The sequence below is a fragment of the Ctenopharyngodon idella genome, chromosome 17 (assembly GCF_019924925.1).
Source record: "Ctenopharyngodon idella isolate HZGC_01 chromosome 17, HZGC01, whole genome shotgun sequence".
Taxonomy (NCBI): domain Eukaryota; kingdom Metazoa; phylum Chordata; class Actinopteri; order Cypriniformes; family Xenocyprididae; genus Ctenopharyngodon; species Ctenopharyngodon idella.
In genome coordinates this window covers 27,239,455-27,254,349 of record NC_067236.1, presented here as the reverse complement: position 1 = coordinate 27,254,349, position 14,895 = coordinate 27,239,455, and the positions used below count along the sequence as shown (strand labels likewise).

General features: G+C 35.3%; 1 protein-coding gene across 2 annotated transcripts in view; it reads right to left on the bottom strand.

Annotated features, from left to right (window-relative positions):
* Positions 1-74: 74 nt before the first annotated feature.
* tdp1 (tyrosyl-DNA phosphodiesterase 1) overlaps positions 75-14,895 on the bottom strand; it is a 35,972-nt gene continuing 21,151 nt past the window's right edge. For both annotated transcript variants that reach the window (XM_051869247.1, XM_051869246.1), the window contains exons 15-16: positions 13,331-13,436; positions 75-434 (exon numbers count right to left, since the gene is read on the bottom strand). In XM_051869247.1, coding sequence (XP_051725207.1) covers positions 361-434; positions 13,331-13,436 — 180 coding nt within the window. In that variant the 3' untranslated portion in view covers positions 75-360. The remainder of the gene's footprint in view (positions 435-13,330; positions 13,437-14,895) is intronic.

Sequence of the window (14,895 nt, the reverse complement as noted above, 5' to 3'; positions counted from 1 at the left end):
TTTCAACATACATTAGCTTTTAAGATAAGCATAAGTTCTTTCTGACACTGCTACTGAAAAATGTGAAAAAAGGATGTTTTTAGGATATTTATTTGGCCTTTTTACAAAATGTTTATGATAAAGACATAGCTAAACATCTCTACGGTGTCTATAACAACAAAAGATTAAAATACAGCATTAAGGGTGCACACTATTATGGTATATATATCTACCTTTGCTGTCAAAGGTTAAAGGGTGTCATTAAGGTTGCTAAATCCTCATAAGGGCGAACTGAACAGATACGGAGCAGAGCGAGACACTGATGGTCTGATTTCCATATTAATTCCGTCTTTTGCAGATGATCCGAGCGGCTTGAACTGCTCAAGAAGGTACCCATACATTTCCATGAGTGTCTGGGGCTTGAGTGTATGGAATATTCCAGATCCAAGGCTGATCTGCAAGGAGAAGAAAACACAATTGAAATGCAACAGCATACATTATTGGTCTGACCTGCTCCATACAGAGTTCATGATACTTTGAGTCAGCCGATGCAGAATAACGTATTTGCTCTGGGCCAACAAAGATTCCCAGCATGGAAGAGAGGGTTCTGACCTCTCCCTCAAAGGTGATCTCCCTTGACACATACTTACCTGTGGCATAACCACTCTAGTGTGTGGACTGTATCGATATGAAGGATCATGCACACACTGTGTGGTTTACTTAATAATGAATTATAGGATATAGACTTCTAGAAAAGACGGTAGAACAGCAGTATCCATGGTAACCAGCTGACACAACTGGATTCAATCACAAAAACAACCCGCAGTTAAAATACCTCTAAAAAGCTCATGAAACAAAATGATGTGGCAAATGAGTCAAAAGCATTCATTGTTAAACAGCTTAGATAAAATACCTATGATATGAGAACATTAGATGTCTATAACTTACAAAAAAATGTAACTGAGTCACTTATCTCTAAGGAGTTTTCATAGATAATTGGGTGAAATGCAGGGGTATAAAATAGTCAATCTTCAAAAAGCTTCTATATTATATATGTAATGTTGTAATGTATATGTAATGTATATATGAAATGTTGGTTGCTACGTTACACATTTATTATCTCTCTCACACACTCATATATATTAGGGGTGGGAATCTTTTGGTACCTCATGATTCGATTCAAAACGATTCTTGAGGTCACGATTCGATCAATTTTTGATTCGATATATATGCATAGATTTGATTCTAGTTTACTGTTTTGTGTTACTTTTCCTGTTTTACTGCGGTAAACAGTTTAATAGGTCTTGAAGAAAAAAAAACGACTGAATTAAACGTGAACTCATTTTAGTCAACTCAGTATTATAAAACAAATGCCATTTAAGCTGACTGCAATCGTTACACACATGACTGGCAGTCTTCTGTAATAAAACAAGGCATGCCATTTTATTTTGTTTTTGATATTAAAAATAGGAACAAAGAAGCAAATAACCAACAATGGGACAAATACAATAGAAAAAAAAATATACAAATTAGATTAACTTTTTCTAAATTCTAAAAGTTTTTCAGGTACAATAGCCTAGGTATATTTAACGTAGTAAGAAATACTACAGAAATTGAATAATCAAATGTAAAATAAAATACTGTATAGTCTTCATGGTATTAATTAAATATAAAATGATTCATATTAAAGATGAAGTGAATCAGTCAAAAGCAGTGAGTGATTTTTTTTATTAACATTAATGAAACAGACGACAACAGTTTATGAGGCTGCTGTCTCTTTAAGAATGAATGCACGGATCTAATACACTGTTACACATCTGATTTTCTCTTAACTCTTTATGTTCGCGTAGAACATAACAGACTGTGTTTACATGAATACTCCACACGATGTGCATTTTGACATAATTGTGTGTGTATTTGACCATGCAATAAGCTGTGAAAGAGAACTGAATTCAGAATTGCATGCATCTGGGAAGCGGCATCTGTGCTTGCTCTTCGGCTGTGTGTCCGTCAGCCTGAGCACCGCATTGTGTCTTTTTTCATGGCTTATTCTGATTAATAACACTAATGTGCCAATAACTTTAAGTAGTACTGCAAAGTAAAAAAAATAAATAAATAAAAAATAAATACTTGAAATTTGGGAATCGATGCGAATCGGTAAAAGATGCGGAATCACAATGCATATGTGAATAGATTTTTCCTCCTCCCCAAATAAATAAATAAATAAATAAATAAATAAATATGTGTGTGTGTGTGTGTGTGTATATATATATATATATATATATATTAGGCCTGTGAATAGATTAAAATTTTTAAGCGTGATTAATCGCGCACTTATCGTGAAATTAAGCATACACCATTTATCTTGTTTAACACGTCCATTTTGCCATCATTGCCTATATCCAGCAAAGTAAACCATCAAATTGAAGTGTGATTTTCACAAAACTGTATTTTTAAGCTTTTTTTCAAGGTAAATTTAGGTGTCTTTCCAAAAAAGGACACTTGCAGACTCCAAATAACCAAATTATATGATTCCATATAATTCATACATTTATGTACACCAAAGCACCCATTTAAAAAAACAGCAAAAACATTTCAGAATTCACAGTGTATATAGTATGTGCAACAGCAAAGAGCTTGTTTACATTTTAGACAAGTCAAGTTGCGATACTGAACAGTAGGAATGTAACAATTCACTCAACTCATGATTCGATACGATTCACGATACTGGTTTCACGATTCAATTTTCTCACTATTTTTTTTTTTAACAAAATGAGATTTAAATGAGAAAGTGTCTTTTTATTATTTCTCAGACAAAATGCTGCATATTTCTTTGTGAAATTGAAATATCTTCATAACAAAACTAAATTGAAATTTTAAAACAGATCCTAAATCAAATAAATAAATGAATAAATAATACAAATAAAAGAAACATGAACAAGATGTTTATTTGCTCTATTACAGGCTGAACTATCTGTAGCCATTTAAAATTAGAGGCAACCACTGCATTTTAATCACAATCCCAACAAAGATGCTGCATATATGCAGCATGAGCAGTTTTTAATTTAAATTAGATTGTATACTTTTTAACATTTGAAGCAAAAACAGAATGTTCAGACTTTAGCTTTGTGAAAACAACGTGAATGTACTGAAACGTGTCTGTGCATAAATACATCAGTGCGTCAAAAGCGCTCATATGATTTGTTTGCGCATTAATATAATGGACTCACGAGTGCTTCTGTACGTCACTGCAATCGTCTTTACTTTGATTGCAATCCTCATCCATAAAAACTTTCATAGCGAGACGCTGGTTTGCTTTATCCAGCCAAGAAACATAGTTTTTATATCATCTGGCCATTGATGCGGGAGGGCTCGCGCTCTTCAGAATGACAGAATATGACACAGAGTTCGTGTTTTAAAGCGAAACAGACACTGGAATGAATAAGTCTCTCTGCCATCTCTGATATAATCAGCATGGACTTTTAAGATCATATAACTGCGTGACATAAATTACGTTAATGATGCAATTTCACATGCTTCAGTAATTTTTTTTTGCGTTAAATGCGTTCAATTATTTTAATTATTTTAATTTAATTTTAATTAATCGCATGCGTTAACGCGTTAACGTTGACAGCCCTAATATACATATACATATACATATATATATATATATATATATATATATATATAATTTTTATGTCGTATGGCCTCCTTTGGCCATGATAACAGCTTGCATTCTTGCTGGCATTGTTTTTATGTACTTTTTACAGTCTCTTTTGTTATTGACTTCCAAATAGTTTCTAGTTATTCCCAAAGACTTGCTTTTGATGAAACTTTTGTGCGATCTATCTTTGAATCCATTAAATCCCAATCACAATTATATTTTAGCATTAGAAACACTACTGTGACTAAAGAGCTTACACATACTGGTGTGGATTAACCATAACAGAAACATAAAAAATGATTTTGGTAATCACCAATTCTGTTAGTTTAGGGCAGATGTGACACAAACCTTACATTAACTGGTGGTCTAATAAATTTGTTAAGCACTGTAATATATATATATATATATATATATATATATTAGTTATAAATATGGATATTTTCTCACAAAATTGCATCGCTTCGCTTCAGAAGGCCTTTATTAACCCCCCTGGAGCCATATGGATTACTTTTATGATGGATGAATGCGCTTTCAAAATCTCGGTTACTATTCACTCCCATTATAAAGCTTGAAAGAGCCAGAATATATATATTAAAAAACAACTCCAACTGTGTTTGGCTGAAAGAAGAAAGTCCTCTATACCTAGAATGGCTTGAGGGTGAGTAAATTGTGGGAAAATTTTCATTTTTGGGTAACACTTTAACACTTGGGGTTGGGGATTTGAACAAACCCATAACTTCAAGTATGAGCAATAGCAATAGAGAGGATTGCCTTAGCAACAACCACTAAATTATTTAATTACAATAATTTTTAGGACTTTCAATGATGACAGTTTTTGCTTCTAACAGCAGGAACAAACAGCAGTAGGGCTACACAAACATTCACATCCAGGCTTAATTGTTGCCTGGAACGGCACCAATATATGTGAAGAGGAAGTGAAGCAAAACTAATCATAACCATCTACGGTCTTTTTCAGCAGAATGGGTGCATAAAAATGGCACGCAATTTACCGAAATGATCATCAGTGAAAATAAACAAGGACGACAAGCTTCTGAACTGATCTGACCTTATATAGACTTAACATTAAAAAAGTGTTTATAAAGAACAACCTCATATGTTTGGAAGGAATAGTTATTAAAATAAAGGAATAAAAATGAAAATTACCCAGTATAAAACTTACTTTACAGTTACCATTTATGATATGGAAACTTGCTGCTTCTGCTATAAATTTCTCCCAAAAAACATGAGGATAAGTGGATAACAGATTTTCATTTTTTTGAGTGAACTTTTGGTATAAATGCACAAGAGAGGATCTGAAGCAGCAATAGTCTCCTCACTGAATAGTACACAAAAAGTAGACACAAAAAGTGCTCACAATACAAGTCTTAGGTAATGCTCAGAGTATCATAAGATACAATAGAGAGGGATTAGAGGGAGTGAAAGGATAGGTAAAATTTTTTTTTTTTTTTAATTAAGATGAGGTTAAGTGCTCACGAAAGAGATGAGTTTTCAGCTGTCTTTTGAATATTGCCAGGGATTCTGCATTCCGGATAAAGTCAGGAAGATCGTTCCACCAGCAAGGAACAGTGAATGAGAATGTCCTGGAGAGAAAATGAAACCAATCTTTTCTCATCACTGAGCAGAAGCAGCAGCAGCCGGGTCAAAAACAGAAATGTATCAAGTTTGTCTTAATATAGAGTTGCAGGTATTCTTAGAGTTATAAGTTTAAGACTGTCTCGAGGTTCAGTCTGTATTAATATCACAGGTGTTGACAGCAGGGGCTGAGATGAAATGAACTGTGAGAGTGAGCATGACGGATGTTCTTATTAAAGAAACTATAAATCACTAACATACCCCTGCAGCCTAGAAGAGAATTTAAAAACTTCTTTTAGACAGAAACTAACAATAAAAATTAAGTGAGCACTTTATAATTAAGAAATTCACTCATTTAAAATGACACATTCCACAAAAAAAAAAAAACCCAACCCCAAAACAAATAGAAATACTTTCATGACAATTAAGCATGTTTCCCTCCCAAATCCTCAATACTGCAATGTATAAGAATATAAATATCAATGTAATACAAAGATTTTTCTTATTAAAATCAGCAGGAATTAGACAATGAAACTATACTTTGATAATGTACAATTTAAATAATATATATTTTGAATTGCGAATGAGAATGAGATTTTTTTTTCTTTACAATGATGACAATACAATACTGAGGTGGAAATGTACTCAATTGTTATAAAATAATGTCACAATGCAAAAAAACCTTAAACGGTCCTAAAATAGGCCTAATTTTCTTTAAGCAAAATATATATTCTCTCATTTATTTCCATTGAGTTTTGAGTGAATTATGACCTGAACATCACATTAACAGGTCCTCAAAAGTTTTTTTTTTCCTTATATGAGAAATAGCTTTTTTTGAATGTTCAAATTAAACTTTTAAAATGGATTAGCTTGGATCTTACATTCAAAACGATTACTTCAACCCCATGCTGGTGACCTGGCAAGTGCAGCATCTAATAGAAATAACACTCAAGACAAGATCATTTCCCAGTGAATGGCTACGCAAAATCGGAATCAAGTGCAAAAGAAAATCTCTTTACCTCGGTTAAATATTTTCATGTATTTCCTTTTGTCTGAAGAACGTCAGGTATGGAAGAGCTGTTGCCATGGTGCATGCAGGGAAGTTTGCAATTGTGCATTTGCTTTGTAAAGCCCAGGGTTATCTGTCTGTTTCCTAAAAGCTTTAATTATAGGTCTTAAATGGCCTTCTGGGTATTATGTAGTCTGCTGTACAGTGGGGGGGGGGGGGGGGGTGCACAATCGTAACGCTTTGGGAGACACGAAGAGGCAGAAACACTTGTGTGACTCCATTGCAGTTAACTGTTACAGGCATAGTTATGTAAACCAATGACATTGGAACAGATCCAGTGAGAAACTGGATATTACACCAATGAGTGTCAACAAGGGTAAAAAAAATTTTAATCCCTCCCTATTCTAGCTTATGCTACTCTAAGCAATGTCTGAAACTTTTATTATGAGATTTATTTTGTGTCTATTTGCCTCTTCACGATGAATCACTTGTTGTGTCTGCAAGTGTCTGCAAAATGAATAAATGTAAACAACACGACACATTTGATTTGATTGGATAAGCAATCATTAGTAGGAAATTAAGTGCCTCTATTAGGAGTAGAGACGAGACTCTGCGAAAGGCCTTGGTGGAAATAACTTATCTGAGCTTTCAATGAGCGCTGTTTGTCCTGGCTGTGACCCTTCAAAAGGGAGACTGGAGATACATGGGTACAGTTTTATCCTCCACCTGCGGCCATTTCCATTGCTTAATTTTTCTTCCTATTACAGGGGTTTTCAAACTGTGGGTCGCAACCCATTTGTCCGTCGCAGAGTGGGAAAAGGTGGGTCGCGCAAAGTCATTTGGCTGCAGCTAAATTTACGTTTCAGTGAATGACACACACAAACAGTTTGGTCTAGGGCTGCACCAACGTTAAATAGAAATCTTGATATTGCTTAGTGCAATTTTTGAATAGTAAAGGCTGTGATTTAATTATATAAATATATGAATAATGTGTTTCAGCACTTTTCAGCGTCTCAGGCAGGTTGGTTCATTAAGTGTACGCATTAATAACAGAGAAGAAACTCGTTCATTCCAATCACTGCACTGTATTCTGCATGAGATCACATTACACAGGAGAATTCAAATGTCACAAAAGTCTGATTCAGGTCTGGGCTGCGTTTCTCAAAAGCGGTAAAAGAGGATTACCAAATCATTGTTTTAAGTGTGAAAATATAGCAAAAGTAACACAGAAATTCAAAAACAATGGACTTGTGACAAGGCCCGTGAAATAATCGGGCCTTCATTTTAAGCTTTCATTTAGTGATGAGGGATTTTTTTGCTAGACAAAGAGCAGGAGAAATACCAAGCGAGTGTCTCAGAGCCAGCAAAAGCTATGAAAAGAGTGACTATTTATCTCACAGAGTAAGATGCAGCCTGCAGAAATGACATGCATGGTTGTTGTTCTCACTGGAACTACCTACTGTAGCCAAAGCACAATAAAGTCAGTTAGCCGTTTCCAAAGCCCATATTTACAAAATATAGATTCTGGGAATCAATACTCTGGTCTCATGAGACCAAATTAATCATTTTGGATCTAACAGCATCCAAAATGTTATGGTGTTGCTAGAGGAGGAGTACAGCGAGAAGTGCCTGATTCCTACAGTGAAGTTCAGTGGTAGTAAAGCTCTTATATAGGGATGTATGAGTGCTGAAGGTGTGAGGGAGTTGTGCTTTATCAATGCTGTCATGAATTCACACATCACTGTGTAATTTAATACACAAACTTCAAACCGAAGTTGTTACCCTTTCCTCATTCCCTGCATTGTTGGGCATTTTTTCAACATGACAATGAGGATATGTATTCTCCCAAGGTGAAAAACCTTCTTTGGAAATGTATTGCACTCGATCTTGAGCACCTGTGGGGGATTCTGTAGAGATGAGTTGAGCAACACTCCCCCCATTAAAGATCAGGGCATTTAAGGAGCTCATCATCCAGGAGTTAAACAGGACAGATGTGACAATTTGTCATGAACTTGTACACTCCGTGCCAAGAAGGGTCAGAGCAGTATATTCAAAATTATGGAAGGCATACTAAGCACTAGAATATTATACATTTGTTGAATTAAATCTAGGGTGTACTAATTTCTGCAATACTTAATTTAAACAAAATTGGATAATTTACTTATTTTATGGCTATTAATGACACATATTTCTCAGTTTTTATTATGTATATGTTTAATACATTTTAGTTTTGCCATCTTTCCATGAATTGTATTAGTGATCATAAAGAAAATACATCAGAGGGGGTGTACTCATTTATGCTGTGCACTGTATGTAAAGCATTTCACATATGCACAGACAAGCATGAGAGCGTTTTCTGCTCTGAACACCACGATGAGTTTAACAACACTTGTAGCGCGGATCGCAGTTCATATCCGGACAAGCGTGATTAATAAATGAAAGCTTGATAGTTTAACGTCTGTAAATGAAGAAATTAAAATGTAAATATTAGTATTGAAATGTTACAGTTGTAGGCCTACTATAAAATAAAATTATTAGTTTATTTATACTCTGATTTCTGTCATATCAAACTTTTGATTAAGATTAAGCTTGCAGTAGGCTACTTTTTTCATTTCTTTAAATTTATTCTGCCATGTCTGTGTAAATCAGTTGAGGCAGCAGACTGAAACTACTCAGTTATTCTTCACATTATTTCAACATAGCCATTAGGCTGCTATTTTAATGGTTATCAAAATTTGATAATGTACTATACGTTTGTATTGCAATTAAACATACTGTATATTCATACTATAAGGAAAATAAAAACTGATCTAAAGAGAAATAAGACCTCCCATCCCACATATATGCTTTAAAGGATTAGTTCACTTTCAAATGAAAATTAGCCCAAGCTTTACTCACCCTCAAGCCATCCTAGGTGTATATGACTTTCTTCTTTCTGATGAACACAATTGCAGATATTTTAATAAATATCCTGATGCATCCGAGCTTTATAATGGCAGTGAACTGGGGTCACGAGTATGAGCTGAAGAAAGTGCTTCCATCCACATCCATCCATCATAAATGTGTACTCCACACGGCTCTGGGGGGTTAATAAAGGCCTTCTGAAGCTATGCGTTTGTGTAAAAAAAAAAAAATCCATATTTAACAAGTTATCAAGTAAAATATCTAGCTTCCACCAGACCGCCTTCCGTATTCAACGTATGAAGAAAGTGTAAAACTCTTGCAGTTCACAAAGCTTACGCTACGTCCTACGCCTTCCCTATTCAAAAAACTGTAACTTTACACTTTCTTCGTAACTTCAATACAGAAGGCGGTCTGGTGGAAGCTAGATCTTTTACTTCATATCTTGTTTTGGATATTTTTTTTTACACAAACGAATAACTTTGCTTCAGAAGGCCTTTATTAACCCCCGGAGCCATGTGGAGTACACGTTTATGATGGATGGATGTGGATGGAAGCAATTTCTTCATACTTGTGACCCCTGTTCACTGCCATTATAAAGCTCGGATGCGTCAGAATATTTATTAAAATATGCGATTGTGTTCATCAGAAAGAAGAAAGTCATATACACCTAGGATGGCTTGAGTGTGAGTAAATCATGGGGTAATTTTCATTTGAAAGTGAACTAATCCTTTAAAATTATTTTGGTGGGTTTTGAGATACAGTAGATTATAGTACAGTAGATTTGACAGATTGCCTGCTGAAGAAACACGCTTAAACCAGTGGTTTGCTGCATTTAGCTGGTCTCCCAGCCTGATTAGGCTGGTCTGTTATTTGGTTTCAAAGGGGTCCTGTGCAGATTTCAGTTGGTTAAGCTGGGAAGACCAGCTGCCTGCCAAGCCAAACCAGCAAAACACCTGCTTGGCCAGACTGGGAGACAAACACAAACATTTACTGCTAATAAAAACCATCACAACCACACTGACACATAATCAGTGCAGAAACCCCAGCTCACTCAACATACTGAGAAGACCGCCCATTTTTCCTCTTGATCTGCAGGCCACGCCCACTCATTCCACTTTATGGCTGAAGCCTCTGTTATCAAAAGACCTACGCTGCCATGGAAACCGCAGAGAGCTTCTGCCTCAGTTCATAAACTGATGACACCCATGGTTTCAATAGTACCATCGATTGCTGCCTCCATTTTCTCACCATGATTAAAGGTCATCAAACTGACGTGTCAGGGGCAGGGCCCATAGAACTGTTATTTTCATTTACAAAAGAATGTGGCACTGATGATTGGTGGATTTTCTCTGCAATTATAGGGTCGAACAATCAAACGGTCTTTGACAGAGACTGACATAAGTACTAGCGATTCCTGACGTAATCAGTGGTGTGTCAGATAGCTGAGACACAGAAACAAAATAAAATAATAATGTAAGCAATCTCAAAACAGAGAGAGAAAATGAAAATAGAAAAAAATAAAATGACAGAGAATCACATGTTTGGTCTGTCCAGTATGCTCTACTTACAACATCAGGTGCCATGACAACATCAGGTGGTTTATTTTTCGCTGAAATTTTAAGTTTGCCCCGCAAGTCATGGTTAAATATCATGACACTTCAAACAAAGGAATGGCATTTCTTGCACCTTTTCATAAGAGCTTGGGTATAAAAAAAAAAAAATGGAGATAAGTATGAAAGGACATACTGTGCTTTCCCCAGAACTGGATTTGGGACTGAAATATATTTTCCATTACACAATAATTGCAAAAATATAAGTCCTGATAAATAATTATGCTGAAAATAAAATGATCCTAATAATTTTAACATTATGTAACATAATTTTACATTTTTGTAACACCAGATTCACTGTTTTCACACCAATATTAATGTTAAATCTTTTTCTTTTTTACAGCAGCACAAAGCTGCATGCGTTAAATGCAAAAATAGTGAAATTTCCCTGTAAGTTTCCTGCCTCTGAATCAGTGTTCCACAGTAGTCTCAGCCACAAAACACTATTAATTAGAGAGCAGATGATAATGAGTTCATTTAGTGTCATCAGCATGTCCTGCAGGCTATAGTTTGGGTTCGTCTGCAATTATGCTGTCATTCAAAACAATGCACAATTTTACTAAAGTTGCTGACAATTAACATATGGGTAGGTGACAACCTTTTTTTCTTCAAAATCAAGATGTTGAAATTTCATATATACATTACTGTTCAAAACTTCAGGGTTTTTTAATGTTTTTGGAGTGAAGTCAGAGCTAATTTGCATATTCATAGGTCTGCGTATAATAAATGAGGCAAGGGTGTAGAGTTACATTTAAGCTATCTTAAAGCATGAAGAAATTATAAATAAAATAAAATAAATAAAACGTATAAATATGTAATTTTGGCAATTAAATATTAGTTTTAAGGGATAAAATTATTGACTACAGGGGGACTTTAAAGGTCTTTGCACACTGAGTCCAAAATTCGAGTTCGAAATTTTCGCACGTTAAAAAATAAATACGACCTCACGTTGTGTCAATCACGTTTACACACTGCCTCCGAAACTTTCGGAGGCAGTGTGTAAAAAATTTGGATCGGGTTCAATTTTCTGCATTTTTCGCATCTGTAGCAAGCATTTTGAGAGGTGTTTTGACAATTCAGAGTCACCGTACAAGCGAACGCCAAAATCCAGAATGGCATCTGACAAGCACAAACAAAGTCCAGAATACAAAGAGACAGACTGTGCCAGTATCGCTAGCAAAGCATCAGATCAAACTGAGCCACTGACATCTTGAAGTAAACTTTGAAGCGCTCTGGATAATCCCACAGCTCCTTGATAAGGAGGTGGAACTCTCCTTCCTCTCTTCGCAATCTCAGAATTGAAAGGACCCAATATATATTTCTTCTTTCTTTTTCATCCTGACTGCTTGAAGACTCCATTTTGTATTGTTTTGTGATTTTTTTCGCAACGGATTAATTAATACGCATCAGACTCAGTGTGCAAGGTTTCTGTTCGTGACTAATTTTTAGGATAACGAATACGAGAAAACACATACGAAAAGTTCAGACTCAGTGTGCAAAGACCTTTAGAAACATTTCTTATTACTGTCAATGTTGAAAACAGTGCAGCTTGATATTTTAGAGGAAACTGTACTACATTTTTAGGTTTCTTTTTATGAACAGAAAGTTCAAAAGAAAAATATTTATTCAAAATATAAATCTTTATAAATTATAATTATTAATGTCTTTACTGTCCCTTTTGATCTATTTAATGCATCTTTGAATAAAACAAAAAGTTTATAAAAATATACAAACTAAACAACCTCATTAATCTACTAGTGGGTAGCACCACTGGACACTGCTGAAATGTCATGAAACTTTATTGAAGTCAGCTATCCATGTTTATATCCAAATTTGTAGTTGGACAATCAATCAATTAATCATTTATTTTTTAAAACAAAAATGCTTTCGTAAATGAGAACATGAGAGAACTTGGAGGCCAGCAAATGACATGTTTCCTCATTATCAATCCTATTTGATGGCTCAGAGGACAGCACTGTGCAGCAAATGAAATGGCTATTAATTGAGCCATGCACACCTCTTGTGCTTCACTGCTGTCAGCAATTAAAATAAGCACTTCACTATTGTGCGTAGCTGTCTTTAAACACCTCGCTCATCACATACTGTGATGTGCACTCGAGATACACACTTATTCATTATGCGAAGGGCTGCCATAATTAAGCAGAATGTAAGCGAGCTTGCGTTTGAGTGAAAGGGCAAACTAAGACACTTGCATCAAAATAATTTATTTATTTAGCTTGGATCCTGGCCTGTCCAGACAGCAACCTTTCATTTGCTGTTTTGCGTTGTGCAATTAATATCTACAAAGTGTTTCCTGAGCAATCATTTGAACTCTGAATTTCAAAGTAAAGGTTAACCTTTCGTCAAGCGAGGATTCAGTGTACTTCGCATTAGGCAAACCTTTAAACTTTGATGCAAATGCCTCAGTGAAGTGTAAAGGCGTCATTTTAAGTATGTGTGGTTTCTTTTTAGGGTTCAGAAGGGTTCATCTCTGACATTTTAATGAAGTTTGAAACTATGATGAATCTTATTTGAGTTACTTTTGGGAAATTACACAACATTCAGTCTCACCTTTGCTTGAGTAACGCTGAGGTGGGAGGTCAAAGGGCACAGGGAAGCCCTTCGAGGAGCTGGAGCCCGGAAACACATTCTTCTCCACAGGAAATGAGCTCATGTTCTACAGACAAAGAAAAAGCATATAAAATGTATTAATGCCCAATAGGAATGTGCAAATCTATGTATGTTTGAAATCAATCAGTCTGTGTCTGATATTCAACATATAAATGGAAATTATCAACAGATTTATAACAGAAAAATGGCAAGAGATGCTGCATCTCATAATTCATAATTTTTAAAGCACTGCTGAAAAACAGCATTACACCGTGTCCTAACCAGACGCGATGCGATAAGATTCCAGTGAGGAGCAATTTGACTGTACACACTAGATGCGATGGGACAATGAGAAGTGATAAAATCAATCAAAGACAGCAAAGCACAGCAGACGCAATGAAATGGGCAAGTACATAGTAAAATGTATAAATATTACACCATTTAAACATTATTTTAACATTGTTTTTTTGCATTGAGTTGACAGTTTGAACATTCTTGTAGCCATTTATTTATTTTCAAGATCTGAGGTGAATTGGCCAGTGTTGTTTTCATTACAGCTAAAAAGCTGGGAACACAGAATGATATTCAAACTCAGATTAGATGATTTTAACATTAAATAAAGCAGATAAACGGTACCTGATATTACAATTCCCATACTTTGTGTTGCTGTTCCAGCCATGACGTCGCGGAGAAATAGAGACCGTTTCTAAAATCAAAATTTTGCGTGTCGCTGTCGTGGCTGGTTAGGACAAAAACTCAGATTAAAGGGTTAGTTCACCCAAAAATGAAAATTCTGTCATTTAATACTCACGCTCATGCCGTTCCAGACCCGTAAGTCCTTTGTTAATCTTCGGAACACAAATTGAGATATTTTTGTTTAAATCCGATGGCTCCGTGAGGCCTACATAGGGAGCAATGACATTTCCTCTCTCAAGATCCATAAAGGTACTAAAAACATATTTAAATCAGTTCATGTGAGTACAGTGGCTCAATATTAATATTATAAAGCGACGAGAATATTTTTGGTGCACCAAAAACAACAAAATAACAAATTATTTAGTGATGGCTGATTTCAAAACACTGCTTCAGGAAGCTTCGGAGCATAAATGAATCATTGTGTCGCATCCGCAGTTTGGAGCGCCAAAGTCACGTGATTTCAGCAGTTTGGCGGTTTGACACGCGATCCGAATCATGATTCGACACGCTGATTCATTACGCTCCGAGAGAGGAAATGTCATTGCTCCCTATGTAGGCCTCACGGAGCCATCGGATTTAAACAAAAATATCTTAATTTGTGTTCTGAAGATCAACGAAGGTCATGCCGTCTTACGGGTGTAAAACGGCACGAGGGTAAGTAATTAATGACAGAATTTTTGGTGAAACTAACCCTTTAACATGGAAAAGATAACTTTTATCACGGTGTCACGTCGCATCTGGTTAGGACACAGAGTTAGAATTATTATTAATTAAGTATTGTTTTAATAAAAATAAATTCATAATAAACATTAAATATAAAAAGTATTATT